The sequence below is a fragment of the Cetorhinus maximus genome, chromosome 11 (genome assembly GCF_964194155.1).
Source record: "Cetorhinus maximus chromosome 11, sCetMax3.hap1.1, whole genome shotgun sequence".
Classification (NCBI taxonomy): domain Eukaryota; kingdom Metazoa; phylum Chordata; class Chondrichthyes; order Lamniformes; family Cetorhinidae; genus Cetorhinus; species Cetorhinus maximus.
This window is the reverse complement of record NC_135889.1, coordinates 14910795-14932448: the sequence shown is the minus strand read 5'-3', so window position 1 is coordinate 14932448 and position 21654 is coordinate 14910795. Positions and strand designations below refer to the sequence as shown.

At 46.2% G+C, this 21654-nt stretch overlaps 1 protein-coding gene across 3 annotated transcripts in view; it reads right to left on the bottom strand.

Moving 5' to 3' along the window:
* col6a2 (collagen, type VI, alpha 2) overlaps positions 1-21654 on the bottom strand; it is an 88979-nt gene that overhangs the window by 38007 nt on the left and 29318 nt on the right. For all 3 annotated transcript variants that reach the window (XM_078551562.1, XM_078551564.1, XM_078551563.1), the window contains exons 4-13: positions 21461-21481; positions 18567-18632; positions 17094-17147; positions 16961-17005; positions 15033-15059; positions 12837-12863; positions 12659-12703; positions 8131-8184; positions 2430-2492; positions 320-382 (exon numbers count right to left, since the gene is read on the bottom strand). In XM_078551562.1, coding sequence (XP_078407688.1) covers positions 320-382; positions 2430-2492; positions 8131-8184; positions 12659-12703; positions 12837-12863; positions 15033-15059; positions 16961-17005; positions 17094-17147; positions 18567-18632; positions 21461-21481 — 465 coding nt within the window. The remainder of the gene's footprint in view (positions 1-319; positions 383-2429; positions 2493-8130; positions 8185-12658; positions 12704-12836; positions 12864-15032; positions 15060-16960; positions 17006-17093; positions 17148-18566; positions 18633-21460; positions 21482-21654) is intronic.

Below are 21654 nucleotides of genomic sequence, written 5' to 3'. Positions count from 1 at the left end.
GTGGAATTTAAATTCATTTAATAGTATGGAATTGAGAAGCTAGTCTCAGTAATGGTGAACATGAAAGCATTGTCGATTGTTGTAAAAAACCAACCCATCTGGTTCACTAATGCCCCTTTAGGGAAGGAAATCTGCCGTCCTTACCTGGTCTGGCCTACACGTGACTCCAGACCCATAGCAATGTGGTTAAATCTTAACTGCCCTCTGAAATGGCTGAGCAAGCCACTCAGTTCAAGGGCAATTAGGGACGGGCAGCAAATGTTGGCCTTGCCAGGGACGCCCACAGAAAGAATAAAACAAACAATTCTGTCACACTCACTTTAGAACCATTGTCTCCTTGACTGCCGGGAGGTCCACTTCTTCCTGGTCTCCCAACATCTCCCTGAAAGAAAATACAGCATTATTTCAAAATTCTTCCACTGGGAAGATCCAGCTGGGCCTGATGGATCAGCTAGTGTTACATGGCTAGAAGATTGAATTGGCTCAATAGATTCTATATAAATAGTTCTTCCAGTGTGAAAGGGGCACCGAATTACATTTGTCAGAAACTGAACTGGACTAGCCACTTAAAAACTGTGGCTACAAGAGTAGGTCATAGGCTGGGAATTCTATCACGGGTAATTCACTTCCTGACTCCCCAAAGCCTGTCCACCATCTACAAGGCAAGTCAAGAGTGTGGTGGAATACTCTCCACTTGCCTGGATGAGTGCAGCTCGACATCATGCAAGACAAAGCAGCCCACTTGATTGGCACCCCATCCACCACTGGCGCACAGTAGCAGCAGTGTGTATCATCTACAAGACGCACTGCAGAAACTCACCAAGGCTCCTTCAACAGCACCTTCCAAACCCATGACCATTACCACCATGAAGGACAAGGGCAGCAGATAGATGGGAACACCACCACCAGGAAGTTCCCCTCCAAGCCACTCGCCATCCTGACTTGGAAATATATCATCGTTCCTTCACTGATGCTGGGTTAAGATCCTGGAACTCCCTTCCTAACAGCACTGTAGGTGTACCTACATCACATGGACTGCAGTGGTCCCAAAAAGCGACTTATTACCACCATCTCAAGGACAATTAGGGATGAGCTACAAATGTTGGTCTTGCCAGCAATGCTCATGAGCGAATAAAAAAACATAGAATTACATAGAATTCACAATATAGAAACAGACCATTTGACCAAACTGGTCTATGTATGGTGTTTCTGCTCCACACAAGCCTCCTCCCATTCTACTTCGTTTAACCCTGTCTGTATATCCTTCCAGGGTCTCCCGGTGCAACATGGTGTCTGTGGCTGTAAACATGGTCAGACAAATTTCCACTCTAAAGGAACCATAGCTTAAACAGTATTGGGCAGGATGCCCAAAGATACCGTCAGTTAGCTCAATTTCATTCTTGAGTCTTTATGGTGCTCAACAAGGTAAAGGGATTGCTTTGCTGAGAAACAATGGGAATCTCTATTATGGGTGAAAAACAGGGTGCAATGAGACCCAATTTTGGGGCATTAAAAAAATCCTCTTACCCAAGAACGCTTGATAAATGTCTGACCTGAAATTGGGTTAAGTTACTTTTCAGGCATATCTGGAGGCTGCCTAAAACATACATTTTGGCACCTTCCACACATAAATGCCTAATGCCCATTTCCCTCACAGAAAGTGGACATCGACAAGCAGGCCAGACAATGATGCCTTAATCGCTTGGGATTTTTCAGTGACCATTACAGCTCGAGAAGCAAAAGCATTTCCCAGTCTCCACAATGTTGCGGTTGATTCCATCCCCGCCCCGCACCAAACTTATGACCTGTACCAACCCCCTCTTCAGGAATTAACTTCAGTCTGACGCCAGCAAGGTGAACGGCCTGACCTTTGACATTTTCAGTTCGCAGGTTGCCACTGTGAAGGCCCAACAGGTAAGTGTTAGAGGCCCAAGGCCTAATTTCATGCTAGCCTCCAACCTCCTATTTGGGGCAAATGGTACTTATGAAGTTTGGGGTCTTAGGCCCAAAACCAGGCCCAGACAACAACGTGGTTTTGCTTTCTAACATCAGCATCAATTTTTCTCCTGGTCTAAGAGCAGCTGTGATGTGAGGTCACTGTAGGTTTCGACTGGAGAGTGAACCAAGCAGTTTTCGCCATCTGATCTTATCTTTGTGAGGTACTTGGAGCATGGTTGGACATAGAGTGGAGCTCCAATATTTCCGTATCTTAACTCTAGCCTCAGGAGAGCAACATCTACTGCTAAAATGGGAACTTTTCTATCAGCCATAGCAGCAGGCCTTCAACTTTGATGTTAGACAGCCAACTAAAACATGAGCCACATGTTTAGCACCTGTTGGTGGTGAATCAGGCTCCTCCTCCTGTGTGAATGCTCAATGGATAACTTAAGAATAAAACAGTTTGATTTTAAGCATGCACACACACCAACCTTAGGCCCAGGGTCACCAGAAAATCCTCGCTCGCCAGCTTCTCCAGGATAACCAGGGGCTCCCTATGAGCAACAGAATCACAGCCTCATTAAGACACAGCATACAGGGTAATGAATTACAAGCAGCAACTCTCTCAGTGCTAACTTTTTCGAGGAGCTGGTTAGAAATTCACAGCTGTTTGCTAAATCCTCGGCTACCAGTCAGCTGGGTGACATTTTGAAATGATCGGTGGTCGTCCAGCCATATCTTTTATTAAATATGATTGTTAACCTATTGGGGCCGTGAGGTTCTGAGCCCAGAGCCATTTGTTAGCCGTGTGCTGAAAGGCTTCTATTTCAATATCATCTTTCATGCCCTCAGCATGTCTTAAAGCTTCATGGCCGATTACTTTTGAAGCATAGTCACTGTTGTAATGTAGGAAATGCAGCAATCAACTTATGCATAGCAAGCTCCCACAAACAGCATTGAGATACTACCAGATAACCTGCTTTTTACTGGTGTTAGTAAAGGAATAAATATTGGTCAGGATACCAGGAAACCCCCTGCTCTTCTTCAAAATAGTGCCATGGGATCTTGAGAGTGCAGCTGATGTGGTCTTCACTTAACATCCCATCCAAAAGATGGCGCCTTTGACAGCGCAGCACTCCATCACTTGAGGAGTGTCAGCCTAGACATTTGTGCTCCAGGTTCTAGAGGGCAACTTGGAAACCCAACCTTCTGACTCAGAGACGAGTGTGCTACCTAGTGAGCCACAAGTGAAAAGGTGTCGTTTGCATCGGAGAGCTTGAGATTTGAGCGACAACAGCTACCGTGTTAAAGATTTTGATCTCCGAGGTTGGGGGTGGTGGGGGGGTGCCAGAGCTGTTTATGGGAGTCTGTGACCTGCTGTGTAAGAAGCTAGTTGAATGCTGGTGACCAGACCGATGTTAGTGGGCGGGGATTTTGAGCAGGATTTAGAAACTAGAGCACCTGCTCCTGCTGAATGATTGATGGTACCCAGGGGACTTTGGCTGCTGACAGCTAGAGGACTCATGAAGGCCTCCACCAGGTCTCAAATAATAGTTGCACACAACAAACTCCCACAAACAGCATTGAAATAATGACCAGATAATCTGTGTTAGTCGTGTTGGATGAGGGATAAATCATTTGGTTTACTCAAATTTACTCACCTTTCAGATACATGTTCACAACACACATATTCGCACGAGGAACAACAACAACTTGCATTTATATAGTGCCTTTAACATTTTAAAACGCCCAAAATGCTTCACAGGAGGGCAATCAGACAAAATATTGATTCCAAGCCAAATGAAACGTTAGAACGGTTGGCTAAAACCTCGTCAAAGAGGTAAATTTTCAAAGGAGCACCTGAAAGGAGGATAGAGAAATAGGAGGTGTAGAGAGGTTTGGGGAGGAAATGAGAGAGATTAGGACATGAATGGCTGAAGGAATAGCCACCAATGATGGCAGGAAGAGAGTAGGGGGGTTGTACCAGAGGCCAGAACTGGAGGAATACAGGATTTTTACAGGGTTGGAATGCTGGAGGAGGTTACAGAGGTAAGAAGGCATGAGGCAATGGAAGCATTCGGACACAAGGATGAGTATTTTTAACTTGAACAAATTGATAGACTGGGAATCATTGTAGATCAGTGTGCGTGGGCGTGATGGGTGGACAGGATACGTGTTAGGATACAAATGAGTCGAAAGTGAGAGATGGCAGTAGATCGAGGACAGGCCAGGAGAGAAACGGGATCGATGAATCCGTAGATAAAAAAGCATGGATGAGGATTTCAGTGACAGATGGACTAACACAGGGGCAGAGGTGGGAGATACTACAGAGGTGAAACTCTTGGTGATGGAGAGGACAAGGGGTCAAAAGCTCAGCTCAGGGTCAAATAAGACAATAAGGTTTCGAACAGTTCAGACTGAGACAAAAGCCAGGGGAGGGGGGATAGAATCGGTGGCGAGGAAATGGCGACTGTGGCAGGGGCTGAAGACAATGGATTTGGTTTGGCCAATGTTTAACTGGAGGAAATTGTGTCAGTGGCGTAGATGTGGAACTTGCCATCAGGTCTTCAGATCACATCCTCGAGAGGCAGCGTACAGATGAGTATGTCAAATGCATTCCAAATCCTTTTTGGCTTTAGTACCCTACAATTTTACCACATTAAAGACACTATATAATTGCAAAGTTCAATCAACAATGTTGAAAAGAGTAAAAGAGAAGTAGTAAATCAGGAAATAATGATTATAAAGTCAGATAACTGCTTCAAAGGAGAATGCCATGTAAAAGTAAGCTGGATTGGGATCTTACTGTGATGAACCTTGATTTCACCTCAGCAAGGAGACATTGGGGAACAAGTTAAACTGCCATTTAGAAGGCAGGAGAGGATAATTTGCAAAGTAGTGGTGCCCAAAGAGGATTTGGCAAGTCATTTTTGTCCTATCCTGGAATGTGAGAAAAATGTCAGATATGGAAAAGTGACCTGATGTTGGACTGGGTTGGGCTTACTAGAGACTGAAGAGTTGGTGAGAAGCATTTGGCATGGACAGGGAAACCAAACAAAAACAAAAATTGCTGGAAAAACTCAGCAGGTCTGACAGCGTCTGTGGAGAGAGAAACAGAGTTAACGTTTTGAGTCGGTATGACTCTTCTTTAGAACTAAAGAGAAGTAGAAATGTGGTGAAATATATACTGTTTAAGGGGAGTGGGACAGGTGAAGCTGGATAGAAGGCCAGTGATAGGTGGAGGCAAAGGAGAGATTGCGGAAGATGTCATAAACAAAAGGTCGAAGGGGTGTTGATGGTGGTGTTACTGGCTAAAGGACATGCTAATGGTAACATTAAGAGTAGAAAGCAGGATGAGCAAGTGACAGATGGCCCTAGTGGGGGTGGGGTGGGGGGGAGGGGACAGTGTGGGAGAAAAGATCAAAATAGGCTAAAATGTGGGGATAAAACAATGAATGGAAATAAGTTTTTAAAATAATAATAGAAATAGGTGGGAAAAAATATATATATAGAAATTTTTTTAAAAATATTTGAAAAACGGGGATCAAAAAGGGGTGAGGATGGAGGAGAGAGTTCATGATCTGAAGTTGTTGAACTCAATGTTAAGTCCGGAAGGCTATAAAGTGCCTAGTCGGAAGATGAGGTGCTGTTCCTCCAGTTTGCGTTGAGCTTCACTGGAACATTGCAGCAAGCCAAGGACGGACATGTGGGCATGAGAGCAAGGTGGTGTGTTGATATGGCAAGCGACAGGAGGGTCTGGGTTATGCTTGCGGACAGACTGAAGGTGTTCCGAAAAGCAGCCACCAGTCTGCGTTTGGTCTCTCCAATGTAGAGGAGACCGCATTAGGAGCAGTGAATGCAGTAGACCAAATTGAGGGAAGTGCAAGTGAAATGCTGCTTCACTTGAAAGGAGTGTTTGGGCCCTTGGACAGTGAGGAGGAGGGAAGTAAAGGGGCAGGTGTTGCACCTTCTGCGGTTGCATGGGAAGGTGCCGTGGGAGGGGGTTGAGGTGTAGGGGGTGATGGAGGGTGTCCCGGAAGGAACAGTCCCTATGGAATGCCGACGGGGGGCGGGGGTTGAAGGGAAGATGTGTTTGGTGGTGGCATCATGCTGGAGTTGGCGGAAATGGCGGAGGATGATCCTTTGAATGCGGAGGCTGGTGGAGTGAAAAGTGAGGACAAGGGGTACCCTATCATGGTTCTGGGAGGGAGAGGAAGGTGTGAGTGCAGAGGCGCGGGAGATGGGCCGGACACGGTTGAAGCCCCTGTCAGCCACCGTGGATGGAAAACCTCGGTTAAGGAAGAAGGAAAACATGTCAGAGGATCTGGTTTTGAAAATGGCATCATCAGAACAGATGCGACGGAGGCGAAGGAACTGAGAGAATGGGATGGAGTCCTTACAGGAAGCAGGGTGTGAGGAGTTGTAGTTGAGGTAGCTGTGGGAGTCGGTGGACTTGTAATGAATATTGGTGGACAGTCCATCACCAGAAATTGAGACAGAGAGGTCAAGGAAGGGAAGGGAAGTGTCGGTGATGGACCATGTGAAAGTGATGGAGGGGTGGAAATTGGAAGCAAAATTAATAAATTTTTCCAGGTCCAGACAAGAGCATGAAGCGGCAGTGAAACAGTCATTGATGCACCGAAGAAAGAGTTGTGGGAGGGAGTCTGAGTAGGACTGGAAGAAGGAATGTTCCACATACCCCATAAAGAGACAGGCATAACTGGGGCCCATTTGGGTACCCATAGCCACACCTTTTATCTGGAGGAGGTGAGAGGAGTTTAAGGAGAAATTGTTCAGTGTCAGAACAAGTTCAGCCAGACGGAGAAGAGTAGTGGTGGATGGGGATTGTTTGGGCCTCTGTTCAAGGAAGAAGCGGAGAGCCCTCAGACCATCCCGGTGGGGGATGGAGGTGTAGAGGGATTGGACGTCCATGGTGAAGAGGAGGCGGTTGGGGCCAGGGAACTGGAAATTGTTGATATGGTGTAGCGCACCGGAGGAATTGCAGATGTAGGTGGGATGAGACTGGACAAGGGGAGAGATAGGAAGATATGAGTTCCGTGGGGCAGGAACAGGCTGACATGATCAGTCTGCTGGGACAATCCTATGTGTGGATTTTGGGGAGGAGGTAGAAGCGGGCTGTCCGAGTTTGGGAAGCTATGAGGTTGGAAGCTGTGGACGGAAGATCTCCAGAGGAGATGAGGTCAATGACAGTCCTGGAAACAATGGCTTGATGTTCAGTGGTGAAGTCATGGTCCAGGGGGAAGTAGGAGGAAGTGTCTGAGAGTTGGCGCTCAGCCTCTGCGAGATAGAGGCCAGTGCGCCAGACAACAACAGCACCACCCTTGTTGGCAGGTTTGATAATAAAGTCTGCGTTGGACCTGAGAGAACGGAGTGCAGCAAGTTCAGAAGGAGACAGGTTAGAGTGGGTGAGAGGAGCAGAGAAATTGAGACGGCCAATGTCACGCCGACAGTTCTCAATGAAAAGATCAAGAGCAGGTACGAGGCCAAAGGGAGGGGTCCAGGTAGAGGGAGAATACTGGAGGTGGGTGAAAGGATCCGTTGAACAGGGGGAGGACTCCTGGCCAAATAAGTGAGCATGGAGACGAAGGTGGCAGAAGAAGAGTTCAGCATCGTGCCGAGCCCAGAATTCATTGAGGTGAGGGCACAAGGGTATGAAAGTGAGTCCTTTGCTGAGTGCTGAACATTCAGAATTAGAGAGGGGAAGGTCAGGGGGTATGGTGAGTACACTGCTGGGATTAGAAGTCAGGGTGGGGCAGGAAGGAGTGGAGGGTCCTGGATAGGCATTGGTATCAATGAGTTGTTGGAGCTTGCGTTCCTTAACACCTGAAAGAAAGAGACAAAAAGACAAAACCAAGCATCTGGGCGACGGATTTAGTGATCAAAGACACATGGGAGTTGACATCAGAGAAGGTATTTATGCCAAACATCAATAGATGAAGAAGGATTAAGGAGAGAGCTCAGAAGGGAAGAGATGATAAAGTTGGTTACACTGGCGAGATATGAAGGGAATGTAATTTGAAGCTAATTCCAAACAGGCTGAAAAGAGATCTTCTTGAATAAAGGGCATAAGGTAAAACCTCGATTTTAACACACTGCATTACTGAAGGTGATGAGAATCAAAATGGTTATCTAACTGTACAATTCTCCAAAATCAATTAATGATTAAGTTACCATGTCACCAGGGTCTCCTTTGCATCCTGGAGGTCCAATACGTCCAAGTTTTCCCTGAATTCATCAACACAAAAAGATAAATGTTTATTCCGATTCCTCTGAATGATCTAATCTTACCAGCAGCATTTATGTTCACTGTGCTACTTGATCTAAATTTAAACCCGATAAACATTTTGTCCTGCATTTTAAAGGTGTAACAACTGAGTACGTTGTATACACCATGCCATATGCTGTGTAGCACAGTTATAATGTATCATATGCACTGGAGATTTTGCATACTGTATAAGAGTTATAATAAGAACAGGAGAACATAAGAATTAGGAGCAGGAGTAGGCCATTTGGCCCTTTAAGCCTGCTCTGCCATTCAATATGCTTATGGCGGATCTTCTACAACTCCACTTCCTGCACTATTCCTTTATCCTTCAATTCCCTTAATACCCAAAAATCTCTTCATCTCAGTCTTGAATATACTCAATGACTGAGCACCCGCAGCCTTCTTGAACAGAGAATTGCAAAGATTCACAACCCTTTGAATGGAGAAATTTCTCCTCAGCTCAGTCCTAAATGGCTGACCCCTTGATCTGAAGCCGTGACCCCGTGTACTAGATTCCCCAGCCAGGGAAAACATCTTCTCAGCATCGACCCAGTCAAGGCCCTTAAGAACTGTGCGTGTTTCAATTAGATCACCTTTTATTTTTTTTAAAATTCCAGGGAATATAGTCCCAGTTTACTCAATGTCTTCCCACAGGACAATCCCTCATCTAAAGAACCAGTCTAGTGAATCTTCATTGCACTCCCTCTAGGGCAAGTAATTCCTTCCTTAGGTGAGGAAACCAAAACTGCACACAACACTCCAAGTGTGGCCTCACCAGTGCTCTGTATAATTTAGTAAGATTCCCTCACTCTAATGCTCCAATCCCTTTGTAACAAAAGCTAACATACCGTTTGCCTTCCTAATTGCTTCCTGTGATTGCATGTTAACTTTGTGATTCATGTAAACAGACACCCAGGTCCCTTGTAAATGGCTGAGGCTCAAGTGCTGATCTTTGCAGTACCCTGCTTGTTACAGCTTGCCAGCCTGAAAATGTCCTGTTTATTCCTTCACTGTTTCCTCTCCAGCAGCTAATCCTCAATCCATGCCACCTATCCCATGCATCTTAATTTTGTGCTATAACTTCTTTTTTTATTTCCCTTTCATAAATCCATGTCGACTCTGCTTAATCATATTATAAGAGAATGGTAGCATGATGGTAATATTACTGGACTAGTAATCCAGAGTCCGGGCTAATGCCTGCGGGACATGGGTTCAAATCCCACCTCGGCAGCTGGTGGAATTTAAATTCAATTCATCAATAAATCTGGAATAAAAAGATAGTCCCAATAATGGTGATTAGGAAGCTACCAGATTGTTGTAAAAACCCATCTGGTTCACTAATGTCCTTCAGGGAAGGAAATCTTCCATCATTACCCAGTCTGACCTACATGTGACTCCAGACCCAAAGCAATGTGATTGACTCTTAACTGCCTGTTAACTCTGCAATGGCCAAGCAAACCACGACAGAAATAACAGCACTGGGTGTACCTACACCAGATGGACTGCAGTGGTTCAAGAAGGCAGCTCACCACCACCTTCTCAAGGGCATGTAGGGATGGGCAACAGATGCTGGCCTTGTCAGTGCCGTTCACATCCCATGAATGAATAATAAAAAAGTTGTTTTTGCACCCTGTTGCAACGATCATTTTGTCCACTACTGATGTTAGGCTAACTGGCCTATAGTTCCCTGTTTTCTCTCTGCTCTTTTTCTTAAATAGAAGGGTTGTATTTGATACCTTTCAACCCTTGGAAACTGTTCTTGTAATATTCCTTAGATTCTAGGTCAAAATCAATGCATCCACTATCACTGCAGCTACCTCTTTTAAAACAATAGGATTCAGCTAGTCAGGCCCAGGGATTTGTTATGCTTAGTTCCATTAAATTCTCTAGTGCTTTTTCTTATCTACTCATACCGATTTCTTTAAGTTTCTCATTGTCACTAGGCCTTTGGTTCCTCATTCTTTCTGGAATGTGTTTTGTGTCTTCCACCATGAAAACAGTTACAAAGAAGTTGTTTAATATCTCTGCCATTTCCTTATCCCCCTGTGTGATTTCCTCTGTCTCTAATGAGCCCATGTTTACTTTCACTAATCTCTTCCTATTGATATACCTATGGAAATGTTTGCAATCTATGTTTATATCTATTGCTAGCCTACACTCATATTCTCTTTCCTTATTAATTTCTGGTCTTCCTTTGCTTAATTCTAAAATTCTCTCAACCTTCAGGCTTACTACTCTTTTTGGCAACATTATAAGCCTCTTCCTTTTATCTGATATTAGTTTTAACTCCCTTTGTTAGTCACAGGTGAACCACTTTTTCTATAGTGTTTTTGTGCCTTAAGGAATGTATCTTTGTTGCAAATTATGCATTAATTCTCTAAATGCTAGTCATTGTTTGTCTACCATCATATCTTTAATGTAGTTTCCCTTAGCTAACTCATCCCTCATACCTATGTAGATTGCTCTGTCTAGATTTAAGCCTCTAGTCATGGATTTAACTAAATCACTTTCAAACTCAATATAAAATTTGATCATATTATGATCACTCTTCCATAGAGTCCCCTTTACTGCAAGTCTGTGAATTAACCCTTTCTCATTGCACAATACAGATCCAAAAAAGTCTGTTCCCTAGTTGGTTCCTCAACATACTGATCTAGAAAACCATCCTGTATGCAGTCCGAGAATCAATCCCATCAATGTTTTCCACCTCTTGCTGCTTCTTAGCTCGATTCTACATCTTGTTTTTCTGAGCTAAAATCCTTTCCCTCTTTTCTCTTTACCTCAGCCTTTATAATCAGGGCTGCCATTCCCCCTTATCAATTTGCCCATCTCTTCCAAAAGCTAAGCATCTGGGAATATTTAATTCCCAGCCCCGGTCACTTTGCAACCATGTCTCTGTAATGGCAATTAGATTAAATTTATAATTTCTAGATGTGCTATTGATTCATCTGATTTGTTGCAAATATTTCACACAGATATAGTGTCTTTAGCTTTAAATTTTCCCTAACATCATCTTAGTCACTAATGCCCTGTTACCTTTGTAAGTCTTTCTGTCTCTTCCTGGCCCACTCTGCCTGTTTTTATCCAAAGTACTGCTCTGCTCTGAAGCCTTTACATTTCTTGTGTTGCTTTTTGAATTTACCCTTTCCTGAATCCACCTACTCTTCCTTTATTAATTCAAAGCCCTGCCTTAGTGCCCTAGTTAATTGGTTCACCAGACACTGGCCCCAGCCTTATTTAAGTGGAACCCCCATCCCACCAGAACAGCTTCTTCTTTTGCCCAATACTAGCACCAGAAGCACATGAAGTGAACCTTGCTTCCCTGACCACTCTTTCAGCCATACATTTAAACTAATCTGTTTCTCCCTCTGCCAATAATACATGGGTGTATTGTATTTATTATTTGTAACATTGATTTCCACTTTTTCAAATTGTTAAATATGGTGGGGAGAGTTCATGTGATTGGTTGACAAAAGTGCTTTTAGGTGTTCTTACCTAGATATACAATTTTCAGTCAGTCAGAGCTCTGGCTTCACAAACACCATTTCTCTACACAAAAAGGGTTTTCTCTGTGGGTGATGGGAAACAAATCTTTCTGAGTTCACTGAGGCGAGAGCTGGTAGTGCTTAGAGGTGGGCCATGTCCCTTTTCGAATCTTTACAAGCTCTCCCTAAGGTGTAGCTCGGTCAGATACATATTAAAGTGCCAAACACTATACCCCTGACCCCTGCACAGAACACCTCATGAACTAATGCAGCAAATAAACATGCCATTTCCTACACCCCATCAACCATCTTGGGTGGTCTCTGAATAAGGTGGCCAATTAAATGGTGAATTGGAGTCCCATTAGAACAGACGGGTGAAGCTGCCGAGATTCATTTCATTCATCTCCTCTACAACTGTCAAGAACACAGGAACAGGAGGAAGCCATTCAGGCCTACAAGCCTGTTTTGCCAATCAATGAGCTCATGTTCATCTGTATCCCAACTCCAATCAACCTACCTTGTCTCCACATTCCCTGATACTCTTAGCTTGGAAAAATGCATCAATCTCAGCTTTAGAATTATTAATTGAGATAGCATCCACTGCTTTTTGTATCAGAGTGTTCCACACTTCCACTGCCCTTTTGTATGACAAAGTTTTCCCCAACCTCTTTCCTGAATGGCCTAGATCTCATTTTAAGGTTATGTCCCCTTCTCCTAGATTCCCTCCCCAGCAGAGAAAAATGTTTCTCTATCCACTCTATCAAGAGAGTTTTGCAACCCATTCTGCTCCTATTAGATTTGAATCTAACCCCCTGATGTGAGAGGTGAGTGCCTACCCCCACTCCCACCCCTTCCTCAGGAGTATTGTATCACTCTATACTGCAAACTATATATTGCAAACAAATGGCTGTTCAGATCCCCCCAGCCCATATGGTTTCGAGGAGCCTACCTTCTGTCCATTAATCCCATCTTGACCTGGCAATCCAGCATTACCCTAAAGGATACAAGAGAAATAAAGGGATAGTGTCAGCGATATGTAGACAACAGCACAATTTAAAAGAGGAAAAATATTAAACTGAACTAATGAGAGAGAAAGAGAAAGTGTAACACAGAAAGAGAGATCTCACCTTCTTTCCTTCAATTCCAATCTCACCCTGTAATCATAAAAGAATCATGTTAATGACAATATTTGTAACATATTTATATTTAAGCCTGAGAAAGTTTCAGGAATGTGGACATGACGTTGCCCCTCCATTCTGCAGTGTTATTAAGGCACCTTTCATTCAATGAAAGTCTGAGGCCAACACATGCATGTGGGAACAACGCGACTACGGACAAGAAACTCCCAATGCTGAACTTTTCCCCAAATTCATTCATTCCAGCAAGTTCGGAACAACTCAGTTTGACCGGCCAGAGTTCAGCTTTGTGATGGGGGTTCTTTTACTTTCCCCTGGAGTTCAGAATTCCTCTGGGTTTCGAGATCCTGCACAACCTCCCGCGTCTTCCAACTGCGTGATGCTCGCTCCCAACGTAGTGAAGAGAAGGTGCCAGCACCAAGGTTTGATGGGACAGGAATCAGTACCAAGACGGTCGGTTGCTAAGGGCCTCAACTGGAGTCGGTTGACCTGATGCTCCATTATCGGCGATCATTCTGCTATTTTGTAATGGTCTGGGCAAGGGCTGAGCCAGATGGTAGGCGTCTTACCTGCACCAACTGGGGCGCGAGTGACATATTAAGACCCCAATTCTAATATTGCCGGACACACAGGCGGATCCTGTATGGACGACCCTTGAGCAGCCCGAGCAGCAGTTCTTAAAGGGCCGCTGCCGTAATGGCCACAACTTTTTTTGACACTACATTTACATATGAATGAGGAGCTGGAGTAGGCCATTTGACCCCTCAAGCCTGCTCTGCTGTTTGATGCAATCATGGCTGATCTGATTGTGGCCTCAACTCCACTTCCCTGCCTTCCCGCTATAAACTTTCACTCCCTTGTCAGTCAAGAATCTATCTAACTGCAAACATACAAATTGGGAGCAGGGGTAGACCGTCTGGACCCTCGAGCCTGCTCTGTCATTTGATATTTGCGGAGCAGCAGACGTGTTCCTCCTACTGCGTGCGGACTGTTGCCAGGTTGGGCTCACCTCACTTCCCTGCTCATCCTGCCCCAGGTCTCACCTGCACACGTCGCTGGCACCAAGGCCGCCTGTACCCCAGGACACAAAACCATTGAGCTGTCGTGAGATGAACATTCGCGTCCCCCCTCCCCCCACCCCCGACCCCCAACAGCTGACCATTTAGACCCAAACAAGACCATGGCCTCAAAATGGCAGCTGCCTTTTCCAACACCGGAACAGGCAGCTTGTCATTGTGCACCGGCACTTGGCCACTGGAAATCTAGCCAAAGGTTCCTGAGTGATCAGGCGTGATAGTCACTCGCTGCCAAAACTTTAAACCAACGGCTGCCCATTTGATACATGGAGCAGGAGGTTGGGCGGCAACATACCTGTTGATCAGGCCTGAAATAGGTGACATGGAACAGGAAATTTAAGACTATGATCTCCCACACCAGGACAGCCAGGAAGTGTGCCTCACCCAAAACTGAACCGGGCAACTCTGAGTCACATGGGGGCCTACCTGACACAGGCCGATTTGGTTGCTCAACTCGGGGCCCTATACCAGGTGTTGGCGTGAAACTGGACAGTTCCCCTAATTCTGGTGGCAGGCGAAAATAGGCCCAAGACCGTTGTGAAAATTTGGAATCTGTGGAGTCAGAAAGAGAAGGAGTGCTCCCCTGGCTGTCCCCACAAGACAATTGCAGGCCACAACCGACGGTCCTGACCTTTCCCCCTCTTCGTATTGTCTTGCCTCGCCCACCCCGCCACCACCAACCCCCTCCCCCCACCCACAACTGTCTCCCCCATTCAAAATCTGCAGGAAATTCAAGTCCCTGCTCCACATTGCTTTGCCATTGGATGGTTGCCTTGGGGTAGGGGGCGGGGGCGGGGGGGGTCCCGTGATGGACCTGCTGGTGATCGGCACCCTTAACACGCCCAACTTGCTCTCCGGATGCCCAGCTGGCATTCGTAGCTTACCCGTGAAATCCAAATCGGGTGCACTGTCACATCTGGTGCAGGCCACGTGCTGCCAAGGCCTGGGGGGAGCGTCTCTGGCTTGCCGCCCATTTTGAAACGGGGTGCAATGTCCCAGCCCAGGTTTCGTTCATCAAATCTTCGAAAACATGTCAACAACACCATCCAACTTCCAACCTCCCAACCCTTGTATCTGAACCTAGAGGTGGAGGTTTAAAAAGATTTCTTACCTTTTCACCCAACATGCCTGGATAACCCTGGGAGAGGGGGGAAAAAAAAGGAAATGACATTAGACCAACCAATCAGAGCAGAGGTTACTGGTATGTCTCAATCGAGTGAGCGTCAAGTGTCTGAGCTACGTATGGAGTTGTCAGAGTGATTTAAAGAACATGCTCATCAAATTAAGAGATGTCATGCTGGGGAATGGAGCACTTTTACTGTTTAGATACCCAGGGACCTGGGCACCAATCGGGCAGAGTGAATCACCCATCCATTGTAGAATCTGCCCAATTTACACCCCATTAAAAACAATGGAATGAAAATTGGGCAAGTTCTTCAACAGGGGTGAAGCCTATTCTGTCAGATTACCATCCTGGCAGTGACAGTGCCAACCTTACCCTCATGCCCAGTGCCAACCTTCACTCCCACCTAGGTCAGATGCAACATGCTGAAATGCCGAGTGTCGGGATTGTCTTCCTTCTCTGCATCTCTGACTGGCACAGCAGACTAAAGCGGTGCGGCTCTCCCAATAGTCATCGGGCCCAATGCTGCAGACACACTCTGGGGAGGGCCTGGTGCTCTATGGAGACTTGTATCCAGCATAAATGCCAGCATAGGGCTGGTGGGCTGAATGGCTTGTTGCTGTGCTGTCCAGCGTGCTCACATGCCAGGACTGGTCCTGCGGGCAGCCTGGCAATCACAGAAGACTAAGGTATTGGATGCTTTGGACAGTATTAACTACTGCCTGCTGCCCCTGCAAAACCCCACATTACCCAGGCTTTGGGGTTCTGCTGTGCAGTGGCAGCGTTGTAGGGGTGCAGATCCTGTGTGTTTGTTTTCTGTCCAGATGACCTTCTCTACTGTACTCGAAGAGTTGAGCAATCGCCAGAATGCAACAAACAGGACAGCTTCCCTTGCCTCAGAGTAGCATTCCCTGCAGTATCCACGTTAATTTTCTCTAACTCTCGAACCAGCCTGTGTCCTCCCTGAGTCAGGTGGTCAGGTTAAGGTGGAACCAGGGCTGTGCGTCATCATCCAGTGGGCTGGGGTTAATTCATATTTACGTATTCCGCCCTTGGGTCACTACACTGGAAATTCAAAGGCCTGGACTGAAAATCTAGGGCTCAAAATCCCAACCATGGCAGTTTGAGAATTTAAATTAAGGTAGGGAGCTATAAAAGTGACTACGAGCAATCAGACTGTTATAAAAACCCAGTTCATTTATGTCCTTTAGGGAAGGAAATTTGTCCTCCTCACCTGGTCTGGCCTATGTCCAATCCCACATCAATGTGGTTGAACTTTTAATGGTTCCAGTATCAAACTGGCTCACCATAAACAGGCAACTAGGGATGGGCAATGAATACTGGTCTTCGAGAGCTACCCGGATCCCGAGAATTGTAAAGAAAACAAAAAGGGGCTGAAATTATGGTGCATGATATTAGTGAAACATTAGCAACTGTGTTCCTTGTGTTCTATTTAAACCCATTGAATAAAAAAGCTGGTCAATTCCTCTGTGAAATTTCATGTACGTACGTATGGTGATCACTAACATATCACAGTGGGATTTCAACTTCAGCATTAGTCATATCTTTAATTGATATGATGCCTGATGCGTATGGCCTTCAACCACTTGGGACTGTCCTATTGCCGCTTCTGTCCACCTGCTCGCACTCCGCCCTCACCCCCTCCTCCTCCACACGTTGAAAAGCAGCCAGAAAGCAGGATAAGGGGCTGAGGCACAGGACGTACCTGTTTGCAGCCAAGAAAAACTCACAGACAGGACAGTTTAATCACTAATGTCCCTGGGATGCGGAGGGATATCAAGTTTGGGCTCCCCTCGGGCCTGCCTGCATTTTGTAGGCTGGGGATTTGAGTTGCTGGAACCCTGGGAGGCCCGACAAGCCCAGTGAAGCAGCCAACGAGCAAATGCATCTCTTACCTTAGGACCAGGGAATCCAATGGGGCCTTCGATACCTGGATCACCCTGCACGAGAAGAAAAAAGAATTTCATTCACAAATGTGAGAAAAAGCTGGTGTTTTAAAAAAAAGAATCTCAATAAAATGACACTTACCGGCCGTCCTTCTGGACCTGGATCACCAGCGTCACCAGTTCTTCCCTTTTCTCCCTGTAAAGACAAAGATTATATGATGTTTCTTCACATATCCATTTTATAAATGCAAGTCTTTCTATCGAATGACAACTCATTCACTTCCTTAGATATGTTCCAGAGAGCTTCATTTACAGGAAATTACTTGGAAGTCAGCTAGGCAAAGAAGTGGCCATTTTGCATTAGCTCTGTTCACACTCTTCACTGATTAACAGCTAGTTAACCTGTTGTCAGTGAAGAGGTGAGTATTGGCTGGGAGACCAATGCGAGCTAGCCTCTCCTTCGAGGAGTGCCTCGAGCTCTATTATCTCCATCCAAGGGGGCAATCAGGGCATGGTTTAACGCCCCATCCGAGGAACGACTCCTCTGACAGTGCAGCACTCCTTCAGTGCTGAAATATCATACATGTGCTCAGTGAGTATTGTCGTAGGGCTTGAGCCCACGACTTAACCTTTTAGGATGATGGGTGGGCCGCCCACAAAACTAAGCTGACAACTACTTTTTTTTTGAAGATTGCTTGTGACCATTAAGCCCTAGCTAATTATCTGTTCTGTTCTGAGCTCTTCTGGGACATTGTCCAGCTGGCCATTTAATACGTGTGAGCTTTGGACAGAGTGTGTCTACAGGCTGTTAATTCATAAGGGCATCACAGCTGAACACAACCTCGCCCACCAGCTACACTCAAAACAAATTGCAGGGTCCTCTTGCTGGCCTGGTAGGAGGGAATGGAGCTCCTCTTGGCCCCAGTGACTTGGCAACTGAGGCTGGGGTAGACTCAGCAGTGAAATGGGGGGGGGGGGGGGTGGGGGGTGTGGTGGCGGGGGGGAGTGGGCAGAAGGAATGCAGCACTATGGAGCTAACTGATGCTTTCTAAAATGCTTAAGCAGTCAACTCTCAGGAGTTCTGATGAAGACTTTCCACCCAGAGTAACAACCTAATATTTCACTACCAGAGGCTGCAGGGCCTAACAGTTGTTTCCAACATTTTTCCGTTGTCTCAGGGGCAAGTGAGGTCAATCTTATTGACACCAGGCACAAGACAGCAGGGGCAGGTGAGAGGGCCAAAGGCTTCCTCCTTCCCTCAGCCTCTCTGGTCCTGCTGACTACAGCCCCGCAGGGTTCACTGGACTGGGGGTCAGACAGAGAGGAAGTCTATTCCCTGCAGTGCACTGTGCCACCCCACGACTGTTCTTCTGGAGCAGGAGAATCTCGGCAAGAGGACTGGTCAGGAATCTCCACAGGTACCACCAAAATCAGGTGGGGTGGGGGGGGGGGAGTCGACTCACAAGACATCGGGTTCCACCCTGCCCTGATGACCAAGGGAGTCAGCGTGCAAATATCCAGCGAGTCGACGACACAAGCTTAAGCTTCTTCGTCTGGAGCCTAAAGTTCCTGTGTTGCTCTCAAGTGAAAAATAACAATGTTTGATTCTACTTACCTTTCGCCCTTTGAATCCCTTCAAGCCAGTGCCACCTGAATATTCCAGACACTTCATTTTATAGCACTGAAAGTCACAAGAGTGTCATGGTTAATGAAGGAAATGGTCCATCACCTGTCAATATTCAAACAAGGCCTAGATTCTTATTGAACAATCATCGCTCAATCACAAAGTGAAACTGAAAGCTCAGGCAAAAAATATTTTAGTCTAACCCGCCTTTGAATAGAAACAGTTACTTTCTACTGAAAAAAAACACTAAAGGGTGCCTCGTATCAACAACATTCAGATCCCCAAGCGCCAGGTCCAGGAAGCAGGGGACAGGTCTCCATTACTTCTGCGTTGCCCTGGGATTGCCCTGGAGGTGGTGGGGTGGGGGGGGCGGGGGGGAGGTGGTGGTGTGGTGTGGAGTTTGGCTGGCACCTGTAGGTCAGCGAGAGATGGTGGCATAATGGTAATGTCACTGGACTAGTAATCCAGATGCTCAGGTTACCACAACAGGTGGGATTTGAATTCAATGAATAAATCTGGATAATGAAAGCTAGGCTCAGTAACGGTGACCATGACAACTATCATCAATTGTTGTAAAAACCCATCTGGTTCCTTTAGGGGAGGAAATCTGCCATCCTTACCTAGTCTGGCCTACATGTGACTCCAGGCCCTCAGTAATGTGATTGATTCTTAACTGCCCTCTGAAATGGCCTAACATGCTGCTCAGTTCAAGGGCAATTAGGTATGGGCAACAAGCTTTGGTTTTGTCATTAATGTGCACATCTCACATTAAAAAAAGTATAGGTCTTCAGAGGCCTGCTCATAAGCATTGAGGGGGCCTCCAGCTCTCTCCCTTCATTCTCCATTTTGACAGCTAGCTGTGTTGCCAACCCTCCAGGATTTCCCTAGAGTCTCCAGGAATTGATAATCAATCTTCAGGAAACTCATTGGGACATTAAACAAAAAAAAAAGTGCTTCTCTTTCCATTTTCTCTAAGCATTTCATTTATAAGTTGTAAAAGTAGTGGAGGTGGGCAAAGGGCTGTTGGGTTGATAGTCAGGATTAATCAAATCAGGTAGGAAAATGTCTGTTGCTTTTACCAATTGGTTGCAAGGAGGCAGTGCGCCTGGAGGATCACCCAATGGCAGAAGTGTGGGGGTGGGGCTGTTTGCGGCAGGAGGTCATGTGATGAAACCTCCAGGAAATACACCCAAGCAGATTTGGCAAGATTAAAGCTGGGTGTCCACAAAACATGGAACTGCTGTTTACACCCAAGGCCCTGGAGGAAACCATAGCAGGAGACTGGAGGTAGCAAGTTCTAACTGCCCTCTTCCACCTCCCCTCCTAGGATGTTGAAGTCTTCCTGGCCTCCAGAAGCTCCCAATCACTGCAGCCCAACAAAAACAAATGTCCTCATTTTCCTGCCTCTTCTGCTGGTGCCAGGCACTGCCTCACAGGCAGCCCAGTAGTGGGGGTAGCCTCGGGCAATGCTTGTGGCCAGGGACAGGAAGGCTCTGTTGGTCTGGGCCTGGACTGGAGTCACACATTCAGTGAGGGAGTGGAAAGCAGGGACATTTTCCTTTAAGCATTTCCTTCATTGGGTCTTTGTCAGTGAGATTGCCAAGCTAGTGGTTATCAGCAGGACATTAGGAACAGTTTTATGACAGGGTCCGAAAGCCGTCGAGAGTTTCAGTGTGATTGGGGGGTGGGTATGAATTTAACTCAAACCATCTGGCATGAAACAGGTGGGATTGGATGAACCACCCAGTCTATTTTCCATAATGGGAGGAGGGGGCGTTAAAAACGGACAGCCAATCCAATCCCGCCAGAGTCCTGTTGGGCTGGTTAATTTAAAATGACTCACCTTTGATCTCATGTCAAAGCCCAACAACAATGGAGGAGCACTGGGTCAGATCTTGCTGCCGTGGTTACACCACGACACTGTGCACCCCCCTCCGCACACGAGTCTCGATTTAAGAAAATGTAAAAAAAAACTCCCACTTTCTCGATGAGCTTTGGGAGTTAAACCAAAACTCCCAAAGTAAATCAATAAAGTAATCACTAAACGCCTCAGCATGGGTGAGCAGTGTCCTATATCACACGGAATAACGTTTAATAGCAGCGCCAAACATGAAGTGTCACATGATCCCAACTTGATAACACTGAGTAGTTCCTTCTGGCTTTCTTTCCCTCTCTTACTCTCTTCTTTCTCCCTCTCCTGATTACTTTATCCCTGTCTGCTCCAGGTTCCATCGACAGCACGTATCTGAACTGTTCTGTTCCTTGGCTCAATTTGATACGCCAGGATTCCAGTCGGCCCATTGCGCTTGTTTTAGTACCAGCTCCACATCAGAACCACCCATGCTAATCCCATTTCCCCTTCCCTTTACTATTCCTTCTGTTAATATTTGTCCAATCCCCTTGTTCCTTGCGAGGAATAAATCATATTGCAAAACTACAGCAGTGTATTTCGAACTCTTACAGGCCAACTTTCCTGACTCCGATGGCTGTGGAGGTATCGTTTTCTTAGTTGGTGGGGGCCGCGGGGGAAGGGGAAGAGTCTGGTGAGCTTCCAGCGCATCCACCAGATGGCAGCGCAAGCCGAGAAAGTCGGTGCCAGAATGGCTGGTACAGTGGGACTTCCCCAGATCCCCAGTGCCCGAAGAGGTGGACAACATCCCCCTGGGGCACCCTGCCTCAGGTGCTGGATGGAACCAGGAACTGAGGTTGTCAAAACCTTTTCCATCCAAGTACGACATTCTGTCCAGTAAGCTACGAGGTAAATGTGGCTTTAAGGGTCACTTCCCTCACTGAATGTGCAAGAATTTACCAGCGCTGATGGACTGGATAGAAACATAGTTTAACTTGAGTAAAACAGCGTTGAACAGAAATGTAGTCACACTCACCTTATTGAAGGACTCTGTTTTCTGTAAAACATAAATTAGAGGAAAACTCAGTCAGCAGAGCTCACAGTAAAACAGCACCACAGACAAACAGGTCAGAGTTGAACATTACATCACCAAAGCATGTGGTCAGCACAATTGGTACTATACATTATAGTGCTAGAGTTGAGATTAGGTACAGTCCCAGCACCCCCCTT